At 48.5% G+C, this 24242-nt stretch overlaps 1 protein-coding gene across 1 annotated transcript in view; it reads left to right on the forward strand.

The window, feature by feature from the left end:
- The window catches only part of amph (amphiphysin), a gene marked incomplete at both ends in the record, with an annotated part of 132211 nt that overhangs the window by 48761 nt on the left and 59208 nt on the right, over positions 1–24242 (forward strand). Inside the window, 2 exons of the mRNA XM_083658963.1 lie at positions 6782–6857; positions 17836–17918. Coding sequence (XP_083515089.1) covers positions 6782–6857; positions 17836–17918 — 159 coding nt within the window. The remainder of the gene's footprint in view (positions 1–6781; positions 6858–17835; positions 17919–24242) is intronic.

Below are 24242 nucleotides of genomic sequence, written 5' to 3' on the forward strand. Positions count from 1 at the left end.
AATGCGCCTTGACGTAACTTAAAGTGTAACTAACCCCCAAAACACTTTTTTTCAGCTTTTAACCAATATATATGACTTTGGGGGTGGTGTGTGAAGAATGCTGGTCAGAATTCTCACATTTGAGACCAAACTGTTGCCATTTTACCATTTGTATAATTTTTCAGCAGCATAACTGGCATAAGTGCCCTCTATGGGTGGAACACTGCTTTTTTTTGTGCCCTAAAATGAATGGGATATTTGATACGTCGTGACGTCACGATGAACCAAAGACTATGGGATTTCAAGATAGTTACTCCCCTACTCCCCCTGTACCCTTTCCCGGCTCCTCACAACTCCAAGCCTATTGGAGGGAGGGAGGGGTTATTATGTGTTTGCAGCAACATTATCAGCTCCGAGCCCCTGCACCAAAGTGAGCCTCCCTGAGCGACTTTCATCCCCGCCGTCATTTCCGCAAACAAATCTCATCGCAGTTTATCGCACATGTAAAATACAATTCAATTTCAATTCAATTTCGTTTATTTGTTCGATAGGGGACAGGTGTACATTAATGAACATTTAAAAAAAATGTAAATGCACGACAATTGCAGTCACAGGACTGATTTCCATTGCTTGTCCCCCTGCCCGATGATATAGGCTTAGAGTCCTGAGGGGTGAAAAGTAACAGTGCAACAAAAACATATTTAAAATGTAAACACAAAGCAAAGTGCATTTATGCAGAGAGGTAGTCCTAAGAGGTAAAAGGTAGCATAGTGCAACAAAACATATTAAATATAAACACAATGCAAAATGAGAACTGAGTTAGAGCTCTACATGGCTCTACATGGCTAAGTGAAAAGTGCTGAGTTAAATAAAATATACAATATATAAAATATAATGCTATACTACGACGTGACATCATGACAAAGCTGCTCTAAACACATCGGCTACTATAATATCGTCACTGTGCAATGAAAGCCACTTATCTCCAAAACGCCAACTTTTCAGGAAATGAGAAAAACCCTGTGCTCTTAAAATACTGAACACCACGTTGTCATATTTGACACGTTACATTACATTACGTCATTTGGCAGACGCTTTTATCCAAAGCGACTTACATTAACACATTTTTGTCAGCAATAGAGCATTACATTACGTTACATTACATTACGTCATTTGGCAGACGCTTTTATCCAAAGCGACTTACAATAACACATTTTTTGTCAGCAATAGAACAATCAACTATGGAGCACAGTCTATGACAACTACAACTTCTGAAGGAACAGTGGTACAAGTTTAGGTTAGTGGTACAAGGTTGGTTAGGTTTTTTTTTTTTTTTTTTTTAATAAGGAAAGAGAGAGACAAAGTTAGATCAAGAAGGGCCCAGATGGAGCCTGAAAAGGTGTGTCTTTAGTCTTTTCCGAAAGATCGGCAGTGATTCAGCAGTCCTGACCGAAGGTGGAAGCTCGTTCCACCATTGAGGTGCCAGGGACGAGAAGAGTCGAGATCGGGATGAGCGACTTTTGAGCCCCCGTAGCGAAGGAGGGGCGAGGCGACCTGCACTGGTGGAGGAGCGAAGGGAGCGGTGAGAGGTTTGGAACCTGACCATGGATTGCAGGTACCGGGGAGCTGACTGGTGTACTGCCCTGTAGGCCAGTACCAGTGTCTTGAATTTGATGCGGGCCGAGATGGGAAGCCAGTGGAGCTCCTGGAAGAGGGGAGTGACGTGAGAGAATTTGGGTTGGTTGAATATCAGACGGGCTGCAGCGTTCTGAATGAGCTGAAGCGGTCGGATGTCGGTGGCAGGTAGGCCGGCCAGAAGCACGTTGCAGTAGTCCAGGCGGGAGGAGACAAGAGACTGGACCAGGAGTTGAGTCGCTTCTCTTGTGAGAAAGGGACGGATTTTGCGGATGTTGTAGAGAGAGAACCTACAGGAGCACGCTGTAGCAGCTATGTTGGCAGAGCAAGACAGCTGGCAGAGCAATCAACTATGCAACACAGTCTATGACAACTACAACCTCTGAAGGAACAGTGGTACAAGTTTAGTTTAGTTTTTTTTTTTTTTTTTTTTTTTTTTTTAAGAAAGAGAGAGAAAGAAGTTAGATCAAGAAGGGCCCAGATGGAGCCTGAAAAGGTGAGTCTTTAGTCTTTTCCGAAAGATCGGCAGTGATTCAGCTGTCCTGACCGAAGGTGGAAGCTCGTTCCACCATTGAGGTGCCAGGGACGAGAAGAGTCGAGATCGGGATGAGCGACTTTTGAGCCCCCGTAGCGAAGGAGGGGCGAGGCGTCCTGCACTGGTGGAGGAGCGAAGGGAGCGATGAGAGGTTTGGAACCTGACCATAGATTGCAGGTACAGGGGAGCTGACTGGTGTACTGCCCTGTAGGTCAGTACCAGTGTCTTGAATTTGATGCGTGCCGAGATGGGAAGCCAGTGGAGCTCCTGGAAGAGGGGAGTGACATGAGAGAATTTGTGTTGGTTGAATACCAGACGGGCTGCAGCGTTCTGAATGAGCTGAAGCGGTCGGATGTCGGTGGCAGGTAGGCCGGCCAGGAGCACGTTGCAGTAGTCCAGGCGAGAGATGATACATGTAAGTGACTGGACCAGGAGTTGAGTCGCTTCTCTTGTGAGAAAGGGACGGATTTTGCGGATGTTGTAGAGGGAGAACCTACAGGAGCGTGCTGTCGCAGCTATGTTGGCTGAGCATGTCTTCATTGTAGACAGTTTATCGCTGAATGTGTCATTACATTATTAATATCTTACCTGAATAAGCTCAAATGCTGTTACAGGATTATCACACCGAGTCTGGAGCACTTTCTGCCGGCCAGGCAGCAGCTCGTAGGCACCTGCCTTTTAGAGCGCGAGCACGAGCTGCTGTGCTCCAGGCAGCGGGGACGCGCGGGCGGAGCTCTTCACTCTGCCACACGAACACACTACAACACATGCATGCGGCCACAACACACACTCATGTTGACGGTGGCCGGTGAAAAATGTCCTCTGCATTTGACCCATCCAGGCTTGTCCTTTCCTCCAGGGGGCAGGCCAGGAGCAGTGGTCGCTATTTCTTTCCAGCGCCCGGGGACCATCATTGGACCATCATTGGACCAATTCCAGATGTTGTCGTCACTGGTCGGATGATGATCTTCTGCATGTTTTTAGTGGGGGGCTATGTACGGAGGAACCCCCTGGGGGGTACGGGGAGAACATGCAAACTCCACACAGAAAGGCCCTTTCGACGAGATAGCCCACCTGGGCAGTAGGCACTGAAGATATGGGGGGGTCACAACTCCAGCGCCCACAGCGTCCCAGGCGAGAATCGAACTCAGGACCTTCTAGCTGTGAGGCAACAGCGCTACCGACTGCGCCACCGTACCCCCACCGTAACAACTGTAAACATTATTTATTGTTTATCCAAAGCGACTTACAATAACATTTTTTGTCAACAATAGAGAAATCAACTATGCAACACAATCTATGACAGCTACAACTTCTGAAGGAATAGAGTGGTACAGTTTAGTTTTTTAGAGAGAGAGAGAGAGAGAGAGAGAGAGAGAGAGAGAGAGAGAGAGAGAGAGAGAGAGAGAGAGAGAAAGGTATTAGTTCAAGACAGGCCCAGATGGAGCCTGCAGAGAAGGTGTGTCCGCTCTCGGTCGGAGCCTTCCGGCCAAGAGAATAAAAACAATTGTCCGTCTCACCCCTTCCCATAAGCACAGTCTGTTTAAAGAGTCCAGCCCGGCGGGGCAGTCTTGGTGACGGCGGATGCAAGCAATGGATGCGGCCACAGGAGATGCTGGCCCCACACACCCAGGAGATGCTGGCCCCACACACCCAGGAGATGCTGGCCCCACACACCCAGGAGATGCTGGCCCCACACACCCAGGAGATGCTGGCCCCACACACCCAGGAGATGCTGGCCCCACACACCCAGGCGATCCGGAACTGGCGGGACACACAGTAAAAGGAAATCAACAAATAGCGCTCTCACTGCACAATCACAAGCTGCTGCAGATGGCCATTCGACTTTCTTTATTACAGGAAATAGCGAGCGATCTATTGAAGGTTCTTTCGGTATAACCTATGATAGCGGTGGTAAAAACTATCAGCTCACTGCCATAACACTCACACAGCTTTCCATGAGATGTAACCAACATGATTGTGGGATGACTAACATTACAATGCTTAGCTGCCTGGTACAACTAACTAACTAGCCAACTATCTTGCTATGCAAATGCCTATAATAACTAACAGCATTTCATTTTCACATGTTTGAATAGGGGATTAGGGTTAGGGATGCTGTACTACTAATGACTGCCATAAATTTTACACACGCACGCACGCACGCACACACACACACACACACACACACACACACACACACACACACACACACACACACACACACACACACACAATGGGCATGACATATCTGTATAGAGTATTTTACAACGGCTTCAAACACGGCTAAGGCCTTGGCCACACAGATCCGTGGTGTCTGTCCGTGTGCGTTCATTTCTCTGTTCACTTCCATTCATTTTCAATGACAGCTGTCCCACTGTCCGTGGAGTACCGTAAATTCCGGACTATAAGCCGCGGCTTTTTTCCCGTTTTTTGGCCCCTGCGGCTTATATAACGGTGCGTCTTATCTATGGATTTTTTCAGAAAAAAAAAAAAAAAAAAAAAAAATCTCTCTTTTTTAGCACTCTTTCTAACTATAAATCCACTTCTGTTTTAATTTCCTCTCTTGCCCTCTTTTCACCACACCGCGGACACTGTGTGCACTGTAAAAATAAACAACGGTGGTGTTGTGTTATGTTGTTTTGTTGAAATGTTGTAATACGGTAAATGGGAGCTTCCTCAAACAGCCATCTCTTCCCGACAATCCCCTCTGTGCGTGACCACTTACATATGGTAATTACGGTAAGCAAACGGCCACTCGGGCAACAACTCCCTCCCCCGACTACCAGGAGAAAATCACAAACTTCGGCGAATTCACACAAAGGAAGATCAAGGAATATTCACAACAAGACGAGCAGTAGAAGCAACACTCTCACTTACCATGGGGAAGGTACGCAGAAATTCACACGAGGCAGCTTTCAAGTTGAAAGCAGTCAATCTCGCATTAAAAGAGAGCAGCCGCCGATCAAACAGAGCAGCCGCCCGTAACCTGGGCAAAAGGGACTGTCCGTCCGGGGGAGAACTACTGAACAACTCCCTCCCGACTATCAGGAGAAAATCACAAACTTCGGCGAATTCACACAAAGGAAGATCACGGAATATTATAGGAGTGTGAAAACATCCACAATTACCAACGGGTTCCAAAACGCTGGACTGCTGCGGGATGAAGAGGATCACCGCCACGGGGACTGCCCCCTAGTCCGATACCTCACGAGTCCGATACCTCACGAGTCCGACACCTCATGGTTTTGGGTTAGGGTCTGGGGGAGGTTAGGTTTAGGCGTGGGGGTGGGAGAGGTTAGGTTTTGGGTTAGGGTCTGGGGGATGTTAGGTTTAGGCGTGGGGGTGGGAGAGGTTAGGTTTTGGGTTAGGGTCTGGGGGAAGTTAGCCTCTTTTTTCGGACTCGTGAGGTGTCGGACTCGTGAGGTATCGGACTCGTGCCATGGCACCTGAAGGAGAGAGGAGAGTGGTTGACGAAGCCACCCTGAACCTGTTCGTTTCCGACACTGAAGATGAGGACTTTGGTGGTTTCAGTACGCAGGAAGAAGAGGAAGACGAGGATTAGTGACTTGACTTCTCTGGTTACAGGTTTGCTGCACATATACGGTAGCCTATTGTTGTGTGATTTTGTCTGGGGATTAGTGACCTGACTTTTGTTTTGTTTTGTTGAAATGTTAATAAATGGGAGCTTCCCCAAACAGCGATCTCTTTCCCGACATTCCTCTCTGTGCACGAACCCTTTCATATGGTAATTAAACATCAAAACACCCGCGGCTTATAGTCCGGTGCGGCTTATAGAAGAAAAAAATAGTAAATTTTGGTCCCGCGGCTTATACACCGGTGCGTCTTATAGTCCGGAATTTACGGTACTCAGAAGCGTACGTATCCAGAAAATTTGCATATGTTTTGATGGACAGAAAGTTGAAGAGGGATGAACTTTTTCTGGATGGACGTATCGGATGGTCGGATAGTCACTGTCCCTTTAGCCAATCAGAGTCGAGGTCTCGAGAGGAGGCGTTCCGAGATTTGTTTCAACTTTTCAAAGAAGATGGCGGCCGAGGCGGTGAAGGAGGCTATAATTAATGCTGTGTACACCATCCCATCTGATTTCACCATCTAATCTGGTCATTCGGTGGCATTTTATTGCCACATAAGTAACGTAGCCCACAGAGCTAACAGCTAGCTGACGCCAGCTTTCTTCTTCTCTCGGTTTATAGGCGGGTCGCTGACACCTTCAAGGTGCTTACCGCCACCTGCTGTACAAGTAGGTTACTTGTACATGCAACGGACATAAATCTATCCGTCTATCCGTTCTGTCCATTTTCTGACGGATCAGTGTGGCCAAGGCCTTAGTCAATCACAATCAAGGACTGAAACTATCCGTTTTATAATATACAGTCTATGGTGTCACAGTGAATGATTCCTTCAGTGACTTTGCAGACCCTGTCTCACTACTGGACATCTTTTCTTAATTTTTCACTTCATTTTAACAAAATAATCCAACAGTCAAGTCTGTATTAAGTCATGTTTTCCAGCTACACCTGTCATTTCCAATGAGTATTGATACAATGTATGCATACTGTTAAGCCAGCCACTATTACTGTAGTAACTCCTCTTCTCTCTGTTCTGTAGTCGGGTTGGATTCTACGTCAACACCTTCAAGAATGTCACGAGCCTGGAGGCCAAGTTCCACCGTGAAATCTCTTTGGTGAGGGGGGGGGCTCTGGGTCACTGCGCATGCACCATAAATGCACAATGGCTTTCCAACGTTTTGTAGGGACTCGACCACCAAGGAAAATAACATAGGGGTTGTCCTACAACCCAGGTTTTACGAGTGAGAACGAGGATTCTCACACTATGCCAAGCTGCTCGCCGCAGTGATCCTACTGGATAAATGTCCATTTTCTCAAAGAATTTACCACTATAAAATCACCCATTACACCTGAAGGCCTCTTGGCAACACTGGCTATGACATGGCCACCCGTGACCGCCATGTCACGTCCGTGCCAATAGCCAGAAACCTCACTCATAAGCAGTGTTGGGCAGTAACGCGTTACTTAGTAACCCGTTACTGTAATTAGTTACTTTTTTAGTAACTAAGTAATATAAGGCGTTACAATTTCCAAAACAGTAATTAGATTACAGTTACTAATCCAAGTAACGCATGCGTTACTGCGTTACATCATTGCCTGCCAGAATGCAGTGTTTTCTATGTAAAAGAAGAAAATAAAACATTTTATCCTCACGGACTCAGGTAGACCTGTCGCGCACACATATACCTCATCTATGACATGTATGTGCGCGCGACAGCGTCAGAGCATGCACACCAGCTTTCAAAACAAACCGAAGCATGATGGAGTCAGAAGAAGGAGACGAGCAAGAGAAATATGCGTTCAAAAGCTGGACCATTATTGTCCTTTGTAAACTATGTGCGAGCAGCTTGGCAGATGCTACCTATTTGCACTGTTGACTCGCCCTCATATCGATGCATCATAGAGAAAATAGCCACGAAGAACAATATCAAGCTGCCACACAGAGAAAGACGTTTGCTGGCTACCTCGAGAGAGAATATGCGGGGATGGGGGTGAGGTAGACTTGGGTGTAACAGTTCACTGGATTAACAGATACACTTTGGGTAAGTGTTGTACACTTTGTTACTTCCTAACCTTCTCGTCAAAGTCTTCTGACCTAGTCAGACGGCCCAGGGAATGTTGACAGATCATCATCACTTTTCTTTCAGCAACGAAGCTTGAAACGTTTGCATTGAGGCTGTTGTTTTATTACCACTCGTCTCCGACAGTAACAGCAACCACTCACGTTATCTATCTGTCTGACTGTCATTTCACGTCTTTTCCAGTGTGAAGCTAGCCAGTCTTAACACACCACTTCCTGTTCTTTCTAACCGAATTTCAAAGTAAAATGCCTTTGACGTTTCTTGTAACATTGCCTATATAATACCAAAACGAAAAATAATGAATACAGTGACATGCTAGACATGTAACAACTTAAGTGTAAGGTATTTGGGGTAAAAAAAAGTAACTAGTAACGTAACTAGTAACGTACCTAGATACTTTTTGAAAAAGTAATCAGTAAAGTAACTTTTATTACTTTTTTAAGGAGTAATCAGTAATCAGTAACTAATTACTTTTCCAGAGTAACTTGCCCAACACTGCTCATAAGCATCCAGCGACCTGCTGCTCCGTAATGAAAGCAGCAAGGCTAGATGTGTGAGAATCCTCGTTCTCACTTGTAAAACCTGTGTTGTAGGACAACCCCTACGTTTTACTTCGTTTTGAACTTCGGATTCTCACACTATGCCAATATCCAACCAACCTTGCTGCAAGGGAGCATCTCGTGCGACCCTGAGCCCTAAGGCTGGCAACGGGGCACATGGCCGTAGCCCATGGCACCCCGAAGGCATAACGAGTGACTAAGGCACTGCCGCCTGGCGGCTGACAAAACAGCGCAAAGGCCGCGCAACAAGGTGCCACAACAAGGCTATAGAACCTGACAAAAGTGTGGTGAGTAGACCATCAGGCAGCCGCACACATGTCTTCCACCGACACACCACGCAACAATGCCCAGGATGTCGCGATACCTGGCGTAGAGTGGGCCTTAATGCCCTCCGGGGGAACCCCCCCCACGGCAGAGTAGGCCAAAGCAATGGCCTCCACTATCCAGTGTGACAACCGCTCCTTGGACAGTGCCCTGCCCAGGGCTCGCGGCCCGAAGCACACCAACAACTGGTGACAGGTGCATGGCGTGCGTGTCCTGCTCACGTAGGCCAGGATCGCCTGCACCGGACATAGCATGTTTAACCGCCGCTCCTCCTCTGAGCTGAAAGGAGGGGGACAGAAAGCTGCCAGGTCTACAACCATAGACCTGAAGCTAGCATTGATATTCTTAGGCTGGTACGTGGGGTTGGGCCGAAGCGTAACCCTCCGCTCATCATCAGCAAATACCAAGCAAGACTGCTGGACCGACAGGGCAATCAAGTCGCCGACCCTTTTGCCTGAAGACAAGGCTAACAGCAGCACAGTCTTCAATGACAGGAACCTCAAGTCCACAGTTTTAAGGGCTCGAACGGGGGACCCGAGAGACGTTCCAAATCTGTGACCAAGTCCCACTTGGGGAAGACGTTCTGCACCCGCGCACTCCCTTCATGAACCGGGAGACCAGCAGGAGGCTCCCCAACGGGTTCCCCTCGATCTCCATGTCACAGGCAGATATCACAGCCACATACACCTTGAGGGACTGAGGGGACTGGCCCGCATCATATAGGCTCTGCAGGAAACAGAGGATGGGCTGAACACTACAACACACCGGGTCCACGTCCTGCTCTGCGCACCAGTGCGAGAAGGCTCGCCACTTGTAAGCGTACTGAGAGCACATGGAGGTAGCCCTAGCGCTCTGTATAGTGTGTACCACACTCATAGGTAGGCCCTGAGCTAACTGGCGCTCCCGTTCAGGGACCAGGCTGCCAGCTTCCATCTGGAAGGGGAGGGGTGGAGTATTTCGCCCTTTGCCTGCGACAGGAGGTCCTCCCGGCACGGCAGGGGTCACGGTGGCCCTTGTGACAGCAGGATGAGGTCCGCGAACCAGATCTGCTTTGGCCACAGCGGAGCCACCAGGGTAAGCCGCAGGCCCTGCTCCCTCACCCTGTCCAGGACAGTCTGGATCAGGGGAATCGGGGGAAACACGTAAAGGCTCTCCCTGGGCCATGCGTGCGCCACCGCGTGGCAACGCAGGGGGTCGTCGTTTTGGACCGAGAACCACAGGGGGCAATGCGTTGCGGCCCGCGATGCGAAGAGATCGATGTGGGCGTGGCACAATAAGTGTTACGGATCGCAACAACAAAGGAACACAACGACAATGCAACGACAACAGAGCAAGAGGGTTTTAAATGGATTGCAAAATTAACTGTTTTTATCTCATTTTCGGGGCCATACTCTTGACGGGAGTTCACTGTCTTTGCCCACATGAAGAAATGAGGGGAAAACCAATCTCCTACACCAGAGAGCAGCTCCTCGACATCAAACAACATGGTGAGGGGAAAATAGACCTGGATACGTTACCACCGGAGATCAGAGAGCAGAGGAGGTTTGGACACCAACTTCAGCGGAGAGACGACGGGCGGAGCACGAGATACCTCCCTTTCCATGCTCTCTCCTTCCCCACATCCCCCCCACTCTCCCTCCCCTGCTCCCTCCCCGCCTCCTCCCTTTCCCTGCTCTCTCCTCCTCCACACCCCCCTGCTCCCTCCCCACCTCCTCCCTTTCCCTGCTCTCTCCTCCCCCACATCCCCCCGCTCTCCCTCGCTTGCTCCCCCCGCCTCCTCCCTTTCCCTGCTCCCAACAAAGGACCTTCTAAATCGCTCAGTAGAGCACAGAGGCATCAAGAGCCTATCACTAAATGAACTACGCAGAGCATCAAATACATTATACAAAGGATGGCCTTCAAAAGAAAGAATATAGTTCAGTTTTCTCCTTGTTCTCTCTCTCGTAACGGGACAAGCCCCGTCTTTTATTGTCACACGAACACCACAACACATGCATGCGGCCACAACACACTCATGCTGACGGTGGCCGGTGAAAAGTGTCCTCTGCATTTAACCCATCCAGGCATGTCCTTTCCTCCGGGGGGCAGGCCAGGAGCAGTGGTCGCTTTCTCGTACAGCGCCCGGGGACCAACTTCGGATGTTGTCGTCACTGGTCGGATGACGATGACGATCTGATCTTCTGCATGTTTTTATTGGGGGGGTTATATACGGAGGAACCCCCTGGGGGAGCATGGGGAGAACATGCAAACTCCACACAGGGAGAAAGGCCCTTACGACGAGATACCCCACTTGGGCAGTAGGCACTGAAGGTATGGGGGGGAACACAACCACAGCGCCCACAGTGTCCCAGGCGAGAATCGAACTCAGGACCTTCTGACTGTGAGGCGACAGCTCTACCACTGAGCCACCGTGCCCATGCCCGTGCTCTTGACTATAGTGATCTCCAAGGAATCAGGGGGAAGGCCAATCACTGAGCCAGCCTTTTTAATCATTTTGTTTATCCTATTTTTGTCAATGACCGTGATGCTGGCCCCCCAGCAGAGCACAGCATAAAAGAGGACACTAGCTAGGATACCTTGGTAGAAAACATGAAGAAGTGACCTGCTGATGTCAAACGATCTAAGCTTCCTCAAGTGGAAAAGTCGAGACTGGGCCTTCTTGAACACAGGCTATACAAATAAACATGACTTGACTTGACTCTATTTATATGGCTAAAATACCGAACAGACAGATGCATGACTGTCAATTAAATCATACTAAATCATACCAATCTCATTTTCCCCAAAAATGTTTTTGATAAACTGTTTTGATCACATTTAATACTGGTAATGCTTAAGATGTGTTTTGTAATGGTGTTGATATAACAAGCTACTCGAAATTGATCAAACACATTAGGTTTTACTTCGTTTCGAACTCAAGCTCTCACTAGTGCCTAGTTCACTGCGTACGCAGCATTATGGAAGACTGTCATTTTTGCTCCAAAAATTACTTTACATTAAAACCTGACCACGCCCCTTTAGGTGACGTGGTGCCCCCCTGGGGCTGACTGGGCCTCCCACCTCGCCCCCGTGACTACGTCACGGCCAGTCAGCCCAGGGGCCGTCACTCTTCGCTTCTTCCAGCCAGTGTGAGGACGTCGTTTTCTTAAGCTCCGCAGTTAGCTCTAAAGTACAGCGCTCTTCATAGCTTGGACAAATAGACTCGCTCCGGTTAATTTGCCCACCTTCGAGAGGTTCGCGTGGACGAGATAAATCAGGATTCGGGGACCCGTTCCTGTGCTCTTCACCAGCGGCATCGGATCAAGCCATCCAAGCTAAGAGTATCTTCTTTGCTAACTGTTGTATTGCTGCCGCCGTGCAGCGCATGTTAACGTTTCCCCGGCTGGGTTAACGTTTGATAGGCTTGAGCGCGACTCAGGTCTGCACTCATAACTTTTAGCTAGGTTGCACACGTGCAGAATAGCTTGTACCGTTAAGCACTAGTACAACAGGCTAGTTAGCACAGTTGTCACAGTTAGCTAGCTTGCATCCGTGCGGTTGCTTCTGTTGCTAGGTACTTTAGGCGCCAGCTACTAGCGTTAGCGCGCACGTTTCTCCGGCTGGAGTAACGTTAGATAGATAGCTAGCTAGTCGTCTCGTGCAGCTAGCAGCTAGCTTGTAGCACTCCAGCATATTCACCGTTGCAAGCGACTGTATACAGTCAGCATACACGGTTAACTCCCGCTAATTCTAGACAGTCGGCGGGGTTGTTGGCGGGTTAGCTACTGCTTACTCGCACAATGAGCCGGGCGGCTGACATGAGACAGAGGGAGACAGCCAAGAGCTGTGTTAGCTGTGAGGCTAAATTGGCGATCCAGGACCGCCACAGCCAGTGTGTGTTTTGCCTCGGGCACAACCATGCTAGCGACGCCCTGTTGAAATCAGATTTCTGCCGGGCATGCGAAGGCTTTACCCTGGCCGTTTTATGGGAGAGAGCGATGCTCTTTATCCAGGTGGGCCAGCGGCTTAGCCACGCACCTCCCGAGGGAGGCGCGTGCGGTGGGTCTGACCGCTCGGAGGAAGAGGAGTTACCTGAAGAGCAGGGCTCCCCGGTCCTACCCGAACGGCAGATTTTGAACTGGGGGGACGAGCCCATCGACCCTGTGATACAACAGGGGGGGTTTTTCCCCTATGACCCCATCATTCCCCCCCAGGACGCCCCCCAAGAGGAGTTGTCTGGCGGGGAGGAATGGGACCGCGCTACCGCGACCACCTCTCTGTTAGGGACCCGTTCGGAGGCTAGCCTCAACGAGCCCTATCAGAAGCAGTTTCTGGGGGTAATGTCTAGGGCTGCAGCTAAGCTTGGCATCGCTCGGGCCGAACCACCTCCGCCCCTCGAATCAGTGCTGCGGGGTTGCTATTACCAGCCACTCCAGGCACCACAGGCCCTGGCTGCCGGTCTGTATAGACGTGGTTCGCGCGGTGCAGTCAGGATGGGAAAGGCCTCAGGAGGCCAAGCCGCTCTGCGCAGGCATGGCTCCATGGTCGGCCTTAGAGGGGGCGGATAAACTCGCGTTAACCGCGATGCCTCCTCTCGAGGATATCGTGGCCAGACACCTGGCCCCTAACTCCGCGAGGCCTGCTTTGCCCTCTAAAGCGTGCCAACTTACAGCCAAGTTGGCCGAAAAGGCGTACTTGGGGGCGGGGCAGTCCGCCGCCATGACCAACAACCTGGCCATTCTGCAGGGCTACCAGGCGGTGCTCCTGCGGGACATGCAAGGTGACCCTGCCCCCGAGCTGTTTACAGAACTCAGGATGGCCACGGATTACGCCATGCGTATGGTAGACTGCCTGGCGCAGAACAGTGGGAAGGTCATGGCCTTCTCCGTTCTCACCCACCGCCACCTGTGGCTAAATCTTACCCAGCTCCCTGAGCAGGATAAGAGGAGGCTGCTGGGGGCTCAGATCTCCCCGGAGGGCCTGTTCGGCTCTTCCGTGGAGGACTTGGCCCAGCGGTTGGAGACGCGTCAGAGGGACTCTGCGGCGGTCAGCTCCTTCTTGCCCAAGCGGGCGAAGGGGGAGGACCGCCGGTTCCAGGTCCAGGCGCGCGCACGGAGTCGTCCTCCGGGGCCTCCGCCGCCGCGGACCGCCCCGCATCAGCGGGTACGAGTCTCACCGGCTAGGGCGCCCCCAGTGGTTGCGCCCCACCTAGCCGCGGTGGGCCCATCATTCGTCCCACGGCAGGTCAGGGGACGCGGCCCCCGCCCCCCAAAACGAGGAGGTGCGCGGGGAGCAGGTAACCAGTCCCGTACTTAGTCACCTCCCTGGGGAAGGGGGGGGGGGCTATGAGCCCACCGTCGTTGGAGCTCAGCGCTCAACTTCGGTCTGGGACTCAGCAGGGGCCTACCCAACCCAGCTCGCCGAGGCTTGGCTTCAGGGCCAGCCTTCGGCTTGTAGCTTTAGGGACAAGCCCACCGTCCTCGGTGCCCAGCGCCCAAGTCCGGTCGGGAGCTCTCCCTGGATCACTTATCCGCCGTCAGGAGGCCCCCGGGACAAGCCCACCATCGATGGTGCCATGGGCCCATCGTTGGTCGGGAGCTCTCCTGGGGACCGCGCGAGCGGACGAGTCCGCATCCGGCGGTCAAAAGAGAGGCTTGCCTCCTTACTCCCCCCAGCCGGCGAAAGCCGCACGGTTGGGGGGTTTCGCCGGTTCAACACGCTCACAGGGCACGTCAGTAGGCGGAGCCCACGTAAGAAACCGGCAGGGGGGCTTAGCCTCGTTTGTCCCGCCCCCCCCCCTTTTTCTTCCCCAACCAAAGCACCGGGTCCCCCGGTGCCCAACAATATACTAAACAGACCATCGTTGCCCGACAGGCTCGAGGCCTGGGAGCGTCTGTGTTCCCCGTCCCCGTGGCTACGGCGCACCCTTCGGAAGGGTTACGCCATGCAGTTTGCCAGGGCCCCACCCAGGTTCGACGGGACCCACGATACGGTCGTGGAGGGGGAGTGCATAGACATACTCCGCAAGGAGGTCATTTCGCTCCTCGCCAATGGGGCGATCCGCTCGGTCCCCAAGGCAGAGGTGCGCTCGGGGTTCTACCACAGGTACTTCGTCGTGCCCAAAAAGGACGGCTCCATGCGTCCAATTCTGGACCTCCGGCGCCTCAACAAGACGCTGAGGAAGCTCCCGTTCCGAATGCTCTCTTTTCCCCACCTCTTCAACGCGTTGAGACAGGGGGATTTCTTTACTTCCGTGGACCTGAAAGATGCGTTCTTCCATGTCCACGTGGTCAAGAGACACAGGAAATACCTGAGGTTCTCCTTCCTGGGGAAGGCTTACGAGTTCTGTGTCTTGCCTTTCGGCATGTCATTGAGCCCGCGAACCTTCACGGCTTTCGTGGAGACGGCCTTGGCCCCCCTCCGCGCGAGAGGGGTTCGCATCTTCCTTTACCTCGACGACGCTCTTATTGTGGCCGGCTCGAGGATCGATGCCACGAAACATACCAAGGTGGTGACCGATCACCTACAAACCTTAGGGTTTCTGGTGAACTGGAAAAAGAGCTGCCTCGCCCCAGAACAGACGGCGATCTTCCTGGGGCTCGAATTGAACTCCCGGGCTATGCGAGCCCGCCTTTCGCGGGAGCGACAGGCGAGACCTGCTGTCTCGAGGCTACCCCCGTCACACGGAGTGGTGCCTCCACCCTCAGGTGGTGGAACAGATTTGGGCCAGGTTCAGAATGCTGCGTACGCAGCGAACTAGGCACTAGTGAGAGCTCTCGTTCTCACTCGTAAAACCTGGGTTGTAGCACAACCCTAATGTTTTGACTGTATAAAAAAAAAAAAAAGTCACGCTTCATGACGGGCTCGGGCTCAGAATTCTCATAAGCATTAGGGCTCAGGCCCGGCCCGGGCTTGATTGTTTCGGGCCCGGGTCAGACTAGGCCTTATATTTTAGGCCCGTGCAGGGCTCTACTGTGCTGCCCAGTATGTACTAATTGAAGCAGTCATGCACATCCAACAAAATAGAGCAGGTGCAGGAACTCTCCGCTCCTCCCCCCCCAAAAAAATGCTTGATCGTCACATGACTCATGTATAGCTCCATTCCATAGGGTTGATTCTAGCATCAACCTATAGTGGACCTTCAAGGATAGTTCCAGGAGTACATGGCGGGCCGTTTGAATGTATAAAATAATAAAGCTGATAATATACATTTGATTCTTTGAATGTCTTACCCTTTCAAAGTACATCACAACACAAATTGGTCATTCTAGTGCAACTGTACAGCACTACAGAACCTTACTTCCGGGAAGTATTGTGGGGTTAAAAAAAGAGAAAAAAAGGAAAAGGGTCCATTGGAGTGAATGGAGATGACGTACTCGTACTATCTATATGACACTGACAACGCAGAGAATCTTTTTGGGAGATATTTTTTGTACAATATAAATTACAGACCCATTAGTGTACTGCCCATATTTTCCAAAGTAATATAACATTTTATAACAAATCAACTAATTAATAATATAAACTTTGTATAACTTTGTGTCTTGTGTATTTCTGGACCTCAGAAGAGCGTTCAATACTGTTAACCATGAAGCCCTTCTAGCCAAACTATCCCACTTTAATTTCTCCGCTACTGCGATCCTGTGGTTGAAATCCTATCTTTCCGATATAAAACAGTGTGTGATGATAAAGGGTGCTAAATCTCCCTATGTAGAATGTACTTCAGGGCTCCATTTTTGCACCTATATTATTTTCACTTTATATTAATGATTTACCAAATGTATGCCCTAGTATGAATACATTAATGTACGCGGAGGACGCAGTAATTTTTACTCCATCCAAAACCATCGAGGATGCCTCAAACACACTCTCTGCAGCCATGACTCAAATTCAGGTTTGGCTTGAAAAATCTTATCTTGCACTAAACACCAAGAAAACAGTAGGTATGGTCTTAAAAAAAATCCATCTCAAACCCACATCTCAAGATCCTTGTCGGAGGGGTGGAGATAGAAACTGTAAGTGAGTTCAAGTACCTAGGGCTCACTTTGGACTCCACACTCTCCTTCAAGAGTTATATTAAAAAGGTATTGAAGACTCTAAAATTCAATCTCTGCAACTTCAGGCAGATTAGAGAAAAGTTAAGGCCGCACTGTCAGTCAGAGAGACTGACAGTGTGGCCTTAACTTTTCTCCACTCAATGATATTTGCACACACAGATTACTGCCTTACGAGCTGGTCCTTCACAGGAGTAACCACCTTGAAGCCCATCGAGTCTCTATATAAAAAGGCTCTGAAGATTTTAGATAAGAAACCTACATCTTACCATCATTGCAATATCCTTCTAAAGTACAAGCTCCTCAGCTTTGACAATTATAATTTTTTTTAAATTGCCTTTATTTATAAGGGGCTTCATGGGCTAGCGCCACCTCCTTTAGAATACTTTATCAAGCGGAGAGCTATCCAGAACACTATGCAAAGCTCAATGAGAGGCGACTGTGAACTACCTCTCAGATGGTCCTCTGTCAGACAAAATGGTTTGTCCTACAGAGGTAGCAAACTGTGGAACAGCTTACCACTGTCAGTCAGAGAGAGTAGCAGCGTCCACACCTTTAAGGGGCTGTTAAAGTCATGGCTCAGAACCAACCAAAACTGTGACCACTTTTAAACCCTTTTTGTTCCATGTTTTTGTTTCTTGTACTGTATATGTACATTCCTGAAAGTCTAATGTCTCCTTTAGCCAATGTCTCTAATGTATCCTGTCTTTGTTTATTTGTATATGCACACCCCTGAAAGTCCAATGTATACTGTATGTATGTCTCTGTAAGTCTGTCTCCTTTACGTATACACTATACTTTTTCCCATATGTATGTATGTGTTACTTACATTGTATCCCTGTCAGTTGCCCTATGTATGCACAAAATCTTCTTTTTCTTTTTAACTCGATGCACTTTACATCTACCTGTCGAGGGACTATGGATGGAAATGAGCTAAGGCTACAATCCGGCACATTTACATGCAAATGTTCATTAATGCTGCATTGTCCCTATGAAAGAAAGAAAGAAAAATAAATAAGATTTTATATTAACAGTGCCACAAATCATGTCAACTTGCTTCTGAAAGTCATGACCTTATTTCTCCATTCTTTCCAGCTCTGTAAGCAGCTGTATGAGGTGATGACCAAGCTGGGTGAGCAGCATTCTGACAAGATGTTCACCATCCAGGGAGCACCCAGGTCAGTACTTTCAGTCCCATCCACTCTGTCAATTAACGTCTCAATCTACAGTCCACTCTCTGTGTCCTCTACAAACTGCTCCTAAAATCAAATATTGCCTGGAATCTCACCAAGGACTCTAAAAAGAAGGATACATCATACAACTACACTCACATCACAGCGTTTGAATTTTGCATTGAGGCCAGACTTTGGGGTCAGTTCTATTGAAGTGAATGGGGTGGGCAGGGTAAGTCCCACTATAAACCATCATATCTCATTTCATTTTTCATTTTTCATTTATTTGATAAGTGACAGATACATAACATAACATTTGTCAAAAATATCTGATGTCATCTATCATAACATTTATAGCCTGAACTAATTTGCAAAGCCCGTCCCTAGATGTTATTAAAAGCAAAGTACAGTTAAATAAAATATACAATAAACATAAACAATCAGCGAGGCCGCGCAGCGGGCTCGCATACGCAGCTCGGCTGCAGCGTAGCCTCGCCTGCTCTATTGGCATGCGCAGGACTCAACTTAGCATCACTGATGATATCACAATTGCTCGAGTGACCATCACTGATCACATCATGGAGTGCTCGAGTGACATCACTCAGTTAGACGACATGCACTCAGTGATTGATTGGCATGTTTGATGACATTGCCTGTGTAATGGTCGTAATGGATCAGGGTACTAAAGTAATGGTTCATGTTTTTGGCATTCAAATAGACTATCATGTCATGTCATAAGAGTCTGATAGCTCGTTATCATATTGTTTGCCATTGTTTGCCACCGTCTGTGGAGCTCTTAGGTGGTCGGGAAGAGTGTTCCACAGACGGGGAGTGGCGGAGCAGAAGGCCCGATCTCCCATGGTGCGGAGCTTGGTTCTGGGGGGATGGAGGAGGTGGTTGTTATTTGAGCGGAGGTTGCGGGAGGAGGATTGTGTTATGAGGAGTTCCTTGAGGTATGGGGGGGCATGTCCGTGGATGCATTGATGTGTCAGCAGGTCGATTTTGAATTTGATTCTGGAGGAAACAGGGAGCCAGTGAAGAGAGTGAAGGATGGGGGTTATGTGGTCGTATTTTCGCACTCTCATCAGGATCCTAGCAGCAGAGTTCTGAATGTGTTGGAGCTTCTGAAGGCTCTTGCTGGGGATCCCGATGAGGAGGGCGTTGCAGTAGTCCAGCCTTGAGGAGACAAAGGCGTGGACGAGTTTCTCAGCGTCTGGCAGGCTGAGTGTGGGACGCAGTTTTGAGATGTTCTTGAGGTGGTAGAATGAGGTTTTGCACAGGTGTTTGATGTGGGCGTCAAACGTCAGGTGAGGGTCGAACCTAACGCCCAGGTTGATGACCGATGAAGAGAGAGGAATGTTTTGGCCAGAGAAGGTGATGTGGGTTATGGGGGATGACTGGACCTGGTGGGGAGTGCTAACTAGAATGGTTTCAGTTTTGGAGCCGTTAAACTGCAGGAAGTTATCTTTTATCCACGCCCTTATCTCCTCAAGGCAGGTGGTGAGAGATGATGAAGATGCAGAGGGGTTTGGGACAGTTTTCAGGTAGAGCTGCGTGTCATCAGCGTAGCAGCACTGCCGAGGGAGAGCATATAAAGGATGAATAGGATGGGTCCGAGAACTGACCCCTGCGGGACTCCACAGATGACAGAGTACGTCCGGGACTTTGCGTCTCCCAGGGAGACATACTCGGTTCTCCCAGACAGGTAGGACTGGAACCAGTGTAGAGCAGAGTCAGAGAGACCGATGCAGTGGAGGCGGTTGAGGAGAATATTATGGTCAACGGTGTCAAACGCTGCAGTCAGATCCAGGAGGACCAGAAGGGATGGAGAGCCAGCGTCAGCCGCCATCAGCAGGTCATTTGTGACCCTGACCAGAGCTGTTTCAGTACTGTGGGCGGTGCGGAAACCAGATTGGAACTTTTCGTATAGCTCGTTGGAATTTAGGTGGCCCTGGAGCTGAGCAGCAACCACTTTTTCCAGCACCTTCGAGAGAAACGGAAGATTTGAGATCGGCCTGTAATTGGCAAGCACTTCTGGGTCAAGGGTGGGTTTTTTGAGGAGGGGTCTGATGACAGCAGTTTTCAGAGCAGATGGAAGATGGCCGGTTTGGAGGGAGTGGTTAATGACATGGGTGATCAGGGGGGATAGAGTACGGATGTTTGATTTCACCAGGGCAGTGGGAAAAGGGTCCAGGGTGCAGGTGGAGGCTTTCATCTTACGAATGATGCCCTCAACCTCTCTCGGTGTAACTTCAGCGAAGTGGCAGAGACGCTGGGAAATCACAGGCTGAGGGTCAGCATTTGGGAGATGTAGAGATGAGATGTTGGAGAGAAGGTAACGGATGTTGTTTACTTTTGCCCGGAAAAAGTCAATAAAACCATTGCACTGTTCATCTGTGGGTTCGGCTTGTGATGGGGTTTGTGGCTTAAGGAGATGGTTTATAGTGGCGAAAAGCTGTTTGGAGTTTCCAGGATTTTTGTTAAATAAAATTTCTCTTCTGTAGGCCTGGGCGATATGGCAATTTTTGGGGCCGGTGTGCAGAATGCACAGCAGGGCCCTTACATTCCACTCTGTCGCCCAGACCAATTTAGCACGGATTCACGGAGGATTCAGGCGATGTAATGTCTTTCCGCTTTCCAGTCCGGTAGGTGGCGGTAATGCACCTCTGGCTAATATTGTGGCTAGCTCGTTCAGAGAGTTCCACAAGAGCCGGTCTTCGGACATTTCACCGTCTGGTGCCTCTCTCGATCCGACTAGGAATTTATTGATTCGATTTTTGAGGAGTTGACATGTATCGTCTTTTTTGTCCTAATGTAAAGCAGCTGTGAATGTGACTAATCGTTTGCTCCTCGGACTAGGGCTGTCCCGGCGAGTCGACGTAATCGATGACGTCGACGCACGCTACGTGCCTCGACGCGCCCCAATCGTCACAAAATAAAAATAGTGTAGCTCATGTTTGCGGCTAACTGTTACTTGTCGTTACTTTACATGGCAGTATAATGCCACTGAATGACCAAATTGATTTAACTTTTAACCATTTCGATTTCCACTTTCCATACGGACCGCCAGCATTGGTTAGTTGTTAACGTCGTGACAATTTATAACGTTTATAACGTACTCCGACTGGTTTGCGGTGTTGCGCAATAGCTCCAACCCCTGGCTGTATTCAGACTGATAGTATAAACCGGAAGCTGGAGCACGTTATAAACATTATAAATATAGTCACGTTATAAACTAACCAATGCTGGCGGTCCGTATGGAAAGTGGAAATCGAGATGGTTAAAAGTTAAATCAATTTGGTCATTCGGTGGCGTTTTACTGCCATGTAAAGTAACGACAAGTAACAGTTAGCCGCTAACATATTAGCCACATTACCCATCAGCGGAGCGTCATTTGACGTCAGCACACTCTTCCAAACATGTCGCGTGCCTCATTCCAGTCGATTCCACGATTTCAGACGGACAAGCCCGTCTTTATTGTCACACGATTACACATCAACACATGCACGGATGGCCACAAACACACACATGCTTCCAGTGCGCATTCCCATCCTTTCACATGGACCCATGTTGGGTGTGGATGCTACTAACAGTCTTGTGTCTGGATGATGTGTGTACAGTCCATGTGTGTGACCATCTTACATGGAGCATTTTGTCTTTCTCCAAAATTAAGAGCACTGTTACTGTAAATTGCACACCATTGTACTGTAAGATGATGATTTTATGTTGGACTGCTGCTAAACTCAGTTGACATTGCACAAGGTTTTTGGTATTCCTCCTGAAAGTGACTTGAATTTAATTTATTCTACTATTTTATTTTGAATTGCACTATATTCATTTTATTTGAGGACAAGCTCTTGCTTTAATTTTATTTGATAGATTTAATGTTGGACTGTTAAAGAGAATGAGATGGTTAAATAATATAGACATCAGCAGGTGGTGGTGGAGGTGAGTCAGAAAATATTAGTGTTTTACCTATATGGCTACATCTGGGCAAGAGCAGTGCCACTCACTCAGCAAATTGATGGTTAAGACTGAAAAACAGTCTACCGTAAATTCCGGACTATAAGCCGCGGCTTTTTTCCCGTTTTTTGGCCTTTTTTGGCCCCTGCGGCTTATATAACGGTGCGGCTTACCTATGGATTTTTTCAAAAAAAAAAAAAAAATCTCTCTTTTTTAGCACTCTTTCTAACTATAAATCCACTTCTGTTTTAATTTCCTCTCTTGCCCTCTTTTAACAACATAACATAACATAACATAACACAACACAGGTAAGCAGAAAGAAAAAGACGAAGCAATCACCGCCATGAATGAGGAAATGACTCACCTGCTGGAGGCTGGAGATACACGGCTTGGGCTAAACTTTTACTCCGTGAAACACTATCGATTAAGTCCGACATCGCTCAGAGGTTTGAGCAGCTTGAAAACAAGTTTGAAAACGTGCAGAAGTCCATCCACTCACTCACTAAAGAAAATAAGCAAACCGTGAACAGAGTTTCTAATGCGGAAAAGCGCATCAGCGCACTGGAGGACAAAAACAACACAGTGAGTCCGAAAGTGGATAAAATGCAAAAACAAATCGAACCCCTGCACACGCAGGTTGATGACTTAATCAGCAGGAGTAAAAGAAATAACATTCGCCTGATCAATGTAAAAGAGGGAGCTGAGATTGGTGACATGGACGCTTTCGTGGCAAAATCCTGTGTTACATCCTGGACCTGAAGGAAGGCGAGAAACCACCAGAGGTGGACAGGGCACACCGGGCGCCTCGGCCACGTCCAGACCCCGGCCTGCCACCGAGGGCCATCTTCATCTGCCTACTCCGCTGGCCCGACCGTCAACTCATCCTCCAGGCTGCGGGGAAGAAGCCCCTCACCTGGGAGGGTACGCGCTTTTTCGTCCGGCAGGACCTCTCCGCGTTGGTGCAACAGAAACGCGCAACATACAACAGCATCATCGAAAAGGTTAAAGTCAATGGATATCGCTTTGGCGTACTGTACCCAGCGAGACTCGTCATAACCATTGATGGACAGCGGCGGAACAAGAGCTCAAAGTGAAACTGCCGAATATCTTTTGAGTTGGACTGGTCAATAGTACTGTGAGTAACTAAAATAAAAAAATAAAAAACGGAATTCTCTCTTCTTTAGCACTCTTTCTAACTATAAATCCACTTCTGTTTTAATTTCCTCTCTTGCCCTCTTTTCACCACACCGCGGACACTGTGTGCACTGTAAAAAAAACAAAAAATACCATTAAAACACCCGCGGCTTATAGTCCGGTGCGGCTTATATAAGAAAAAAATAGTCACCTTTGAAGGTGCGGCTTATAGACCGGTGCGCCTTATAGTCCGGAATTTACGGTAATCTTAATGTAAATGGTCCTCTAATCTGGTTTCAAGGGGCCAAAATTTTAGACTGAACACAAATGACTCTACACCTTGGCAGAGTTCTGCACTTTACTGAGCACACCGGCCCTATGCCAGGTTTCGACCTGGCCTTGTTTTGATCACAATATGTTTTCTTATATCGATCGTTGTCGATATTTATCACGATATAAATTTATCAATAATACTAATTGCACATAAAAAGCACATGAAGAATTTTAGGGGCACAATTAAAATTCAATGCAGAGTGATATAGAATGTATTCGATACGACTCTATTAATCTCTGACCGGTTACAATTAAGTTGAATTCAATTCAAAGTATTCTCATGAGAGAGGCTCAATGCAGCTCATTGGCTATTGTTGTCATTAAATGATAACCCTTTATTTAGTCATCTGTTTGTCCATACTATTCACTTATGGCTTTTTAATGTAACTTGATCTATTTGCATTTTCAGCTTATTATAATTGTTCTATGCTTGTTACTTGTTTTCCCTTATACCACTGGTCTTTGGTGTGCTTATTCTGTTGTGTGTATTGCATTATGTTGTTTTAATGCAATGAACATCTTGGTCCAAGGCTAGGTGTTGATTATGCAGCTAGCTGTTGGTTTGATAAAGGAAGCAAAGACTGTTTAAACCATAGATGTGTAATGTTATTCGGATAGCTGCTATAGATGGTCTAACAGATAGCATAACGTTAGCAAGATTATCAAGTATGAAGATATTAACGTTAGCGTGTAACATTAGCTAACGCGATGTAGATAATGGGCTAATTTGATACCATTCATGACAGCCAGCTACCGCTACCCATAACCAGAACTACTGTCTGCTTTATCTCCCGTGTACAAATCCACGGCCTGACATATTTTAATCCCATCTGTTTATGTTACTCTTGTTTTGCCGGGCCAGGCTCTAACTGGTTAGTAAGAGCCAGCCGACTGCGAGGC

The sequence above is a fragment of the Poromitra crassiceps genome, assembly GCF_964638095.1.
Source record: "Poromitra crassiceps genome assembly, chromosome: 23".
Lineage (NCBI taxonomy): Eukaryota > Metazoa > Chordata > Actinopteri > Beryciformes > Melamphaidae > Poromitra > Poromitra crassiceps.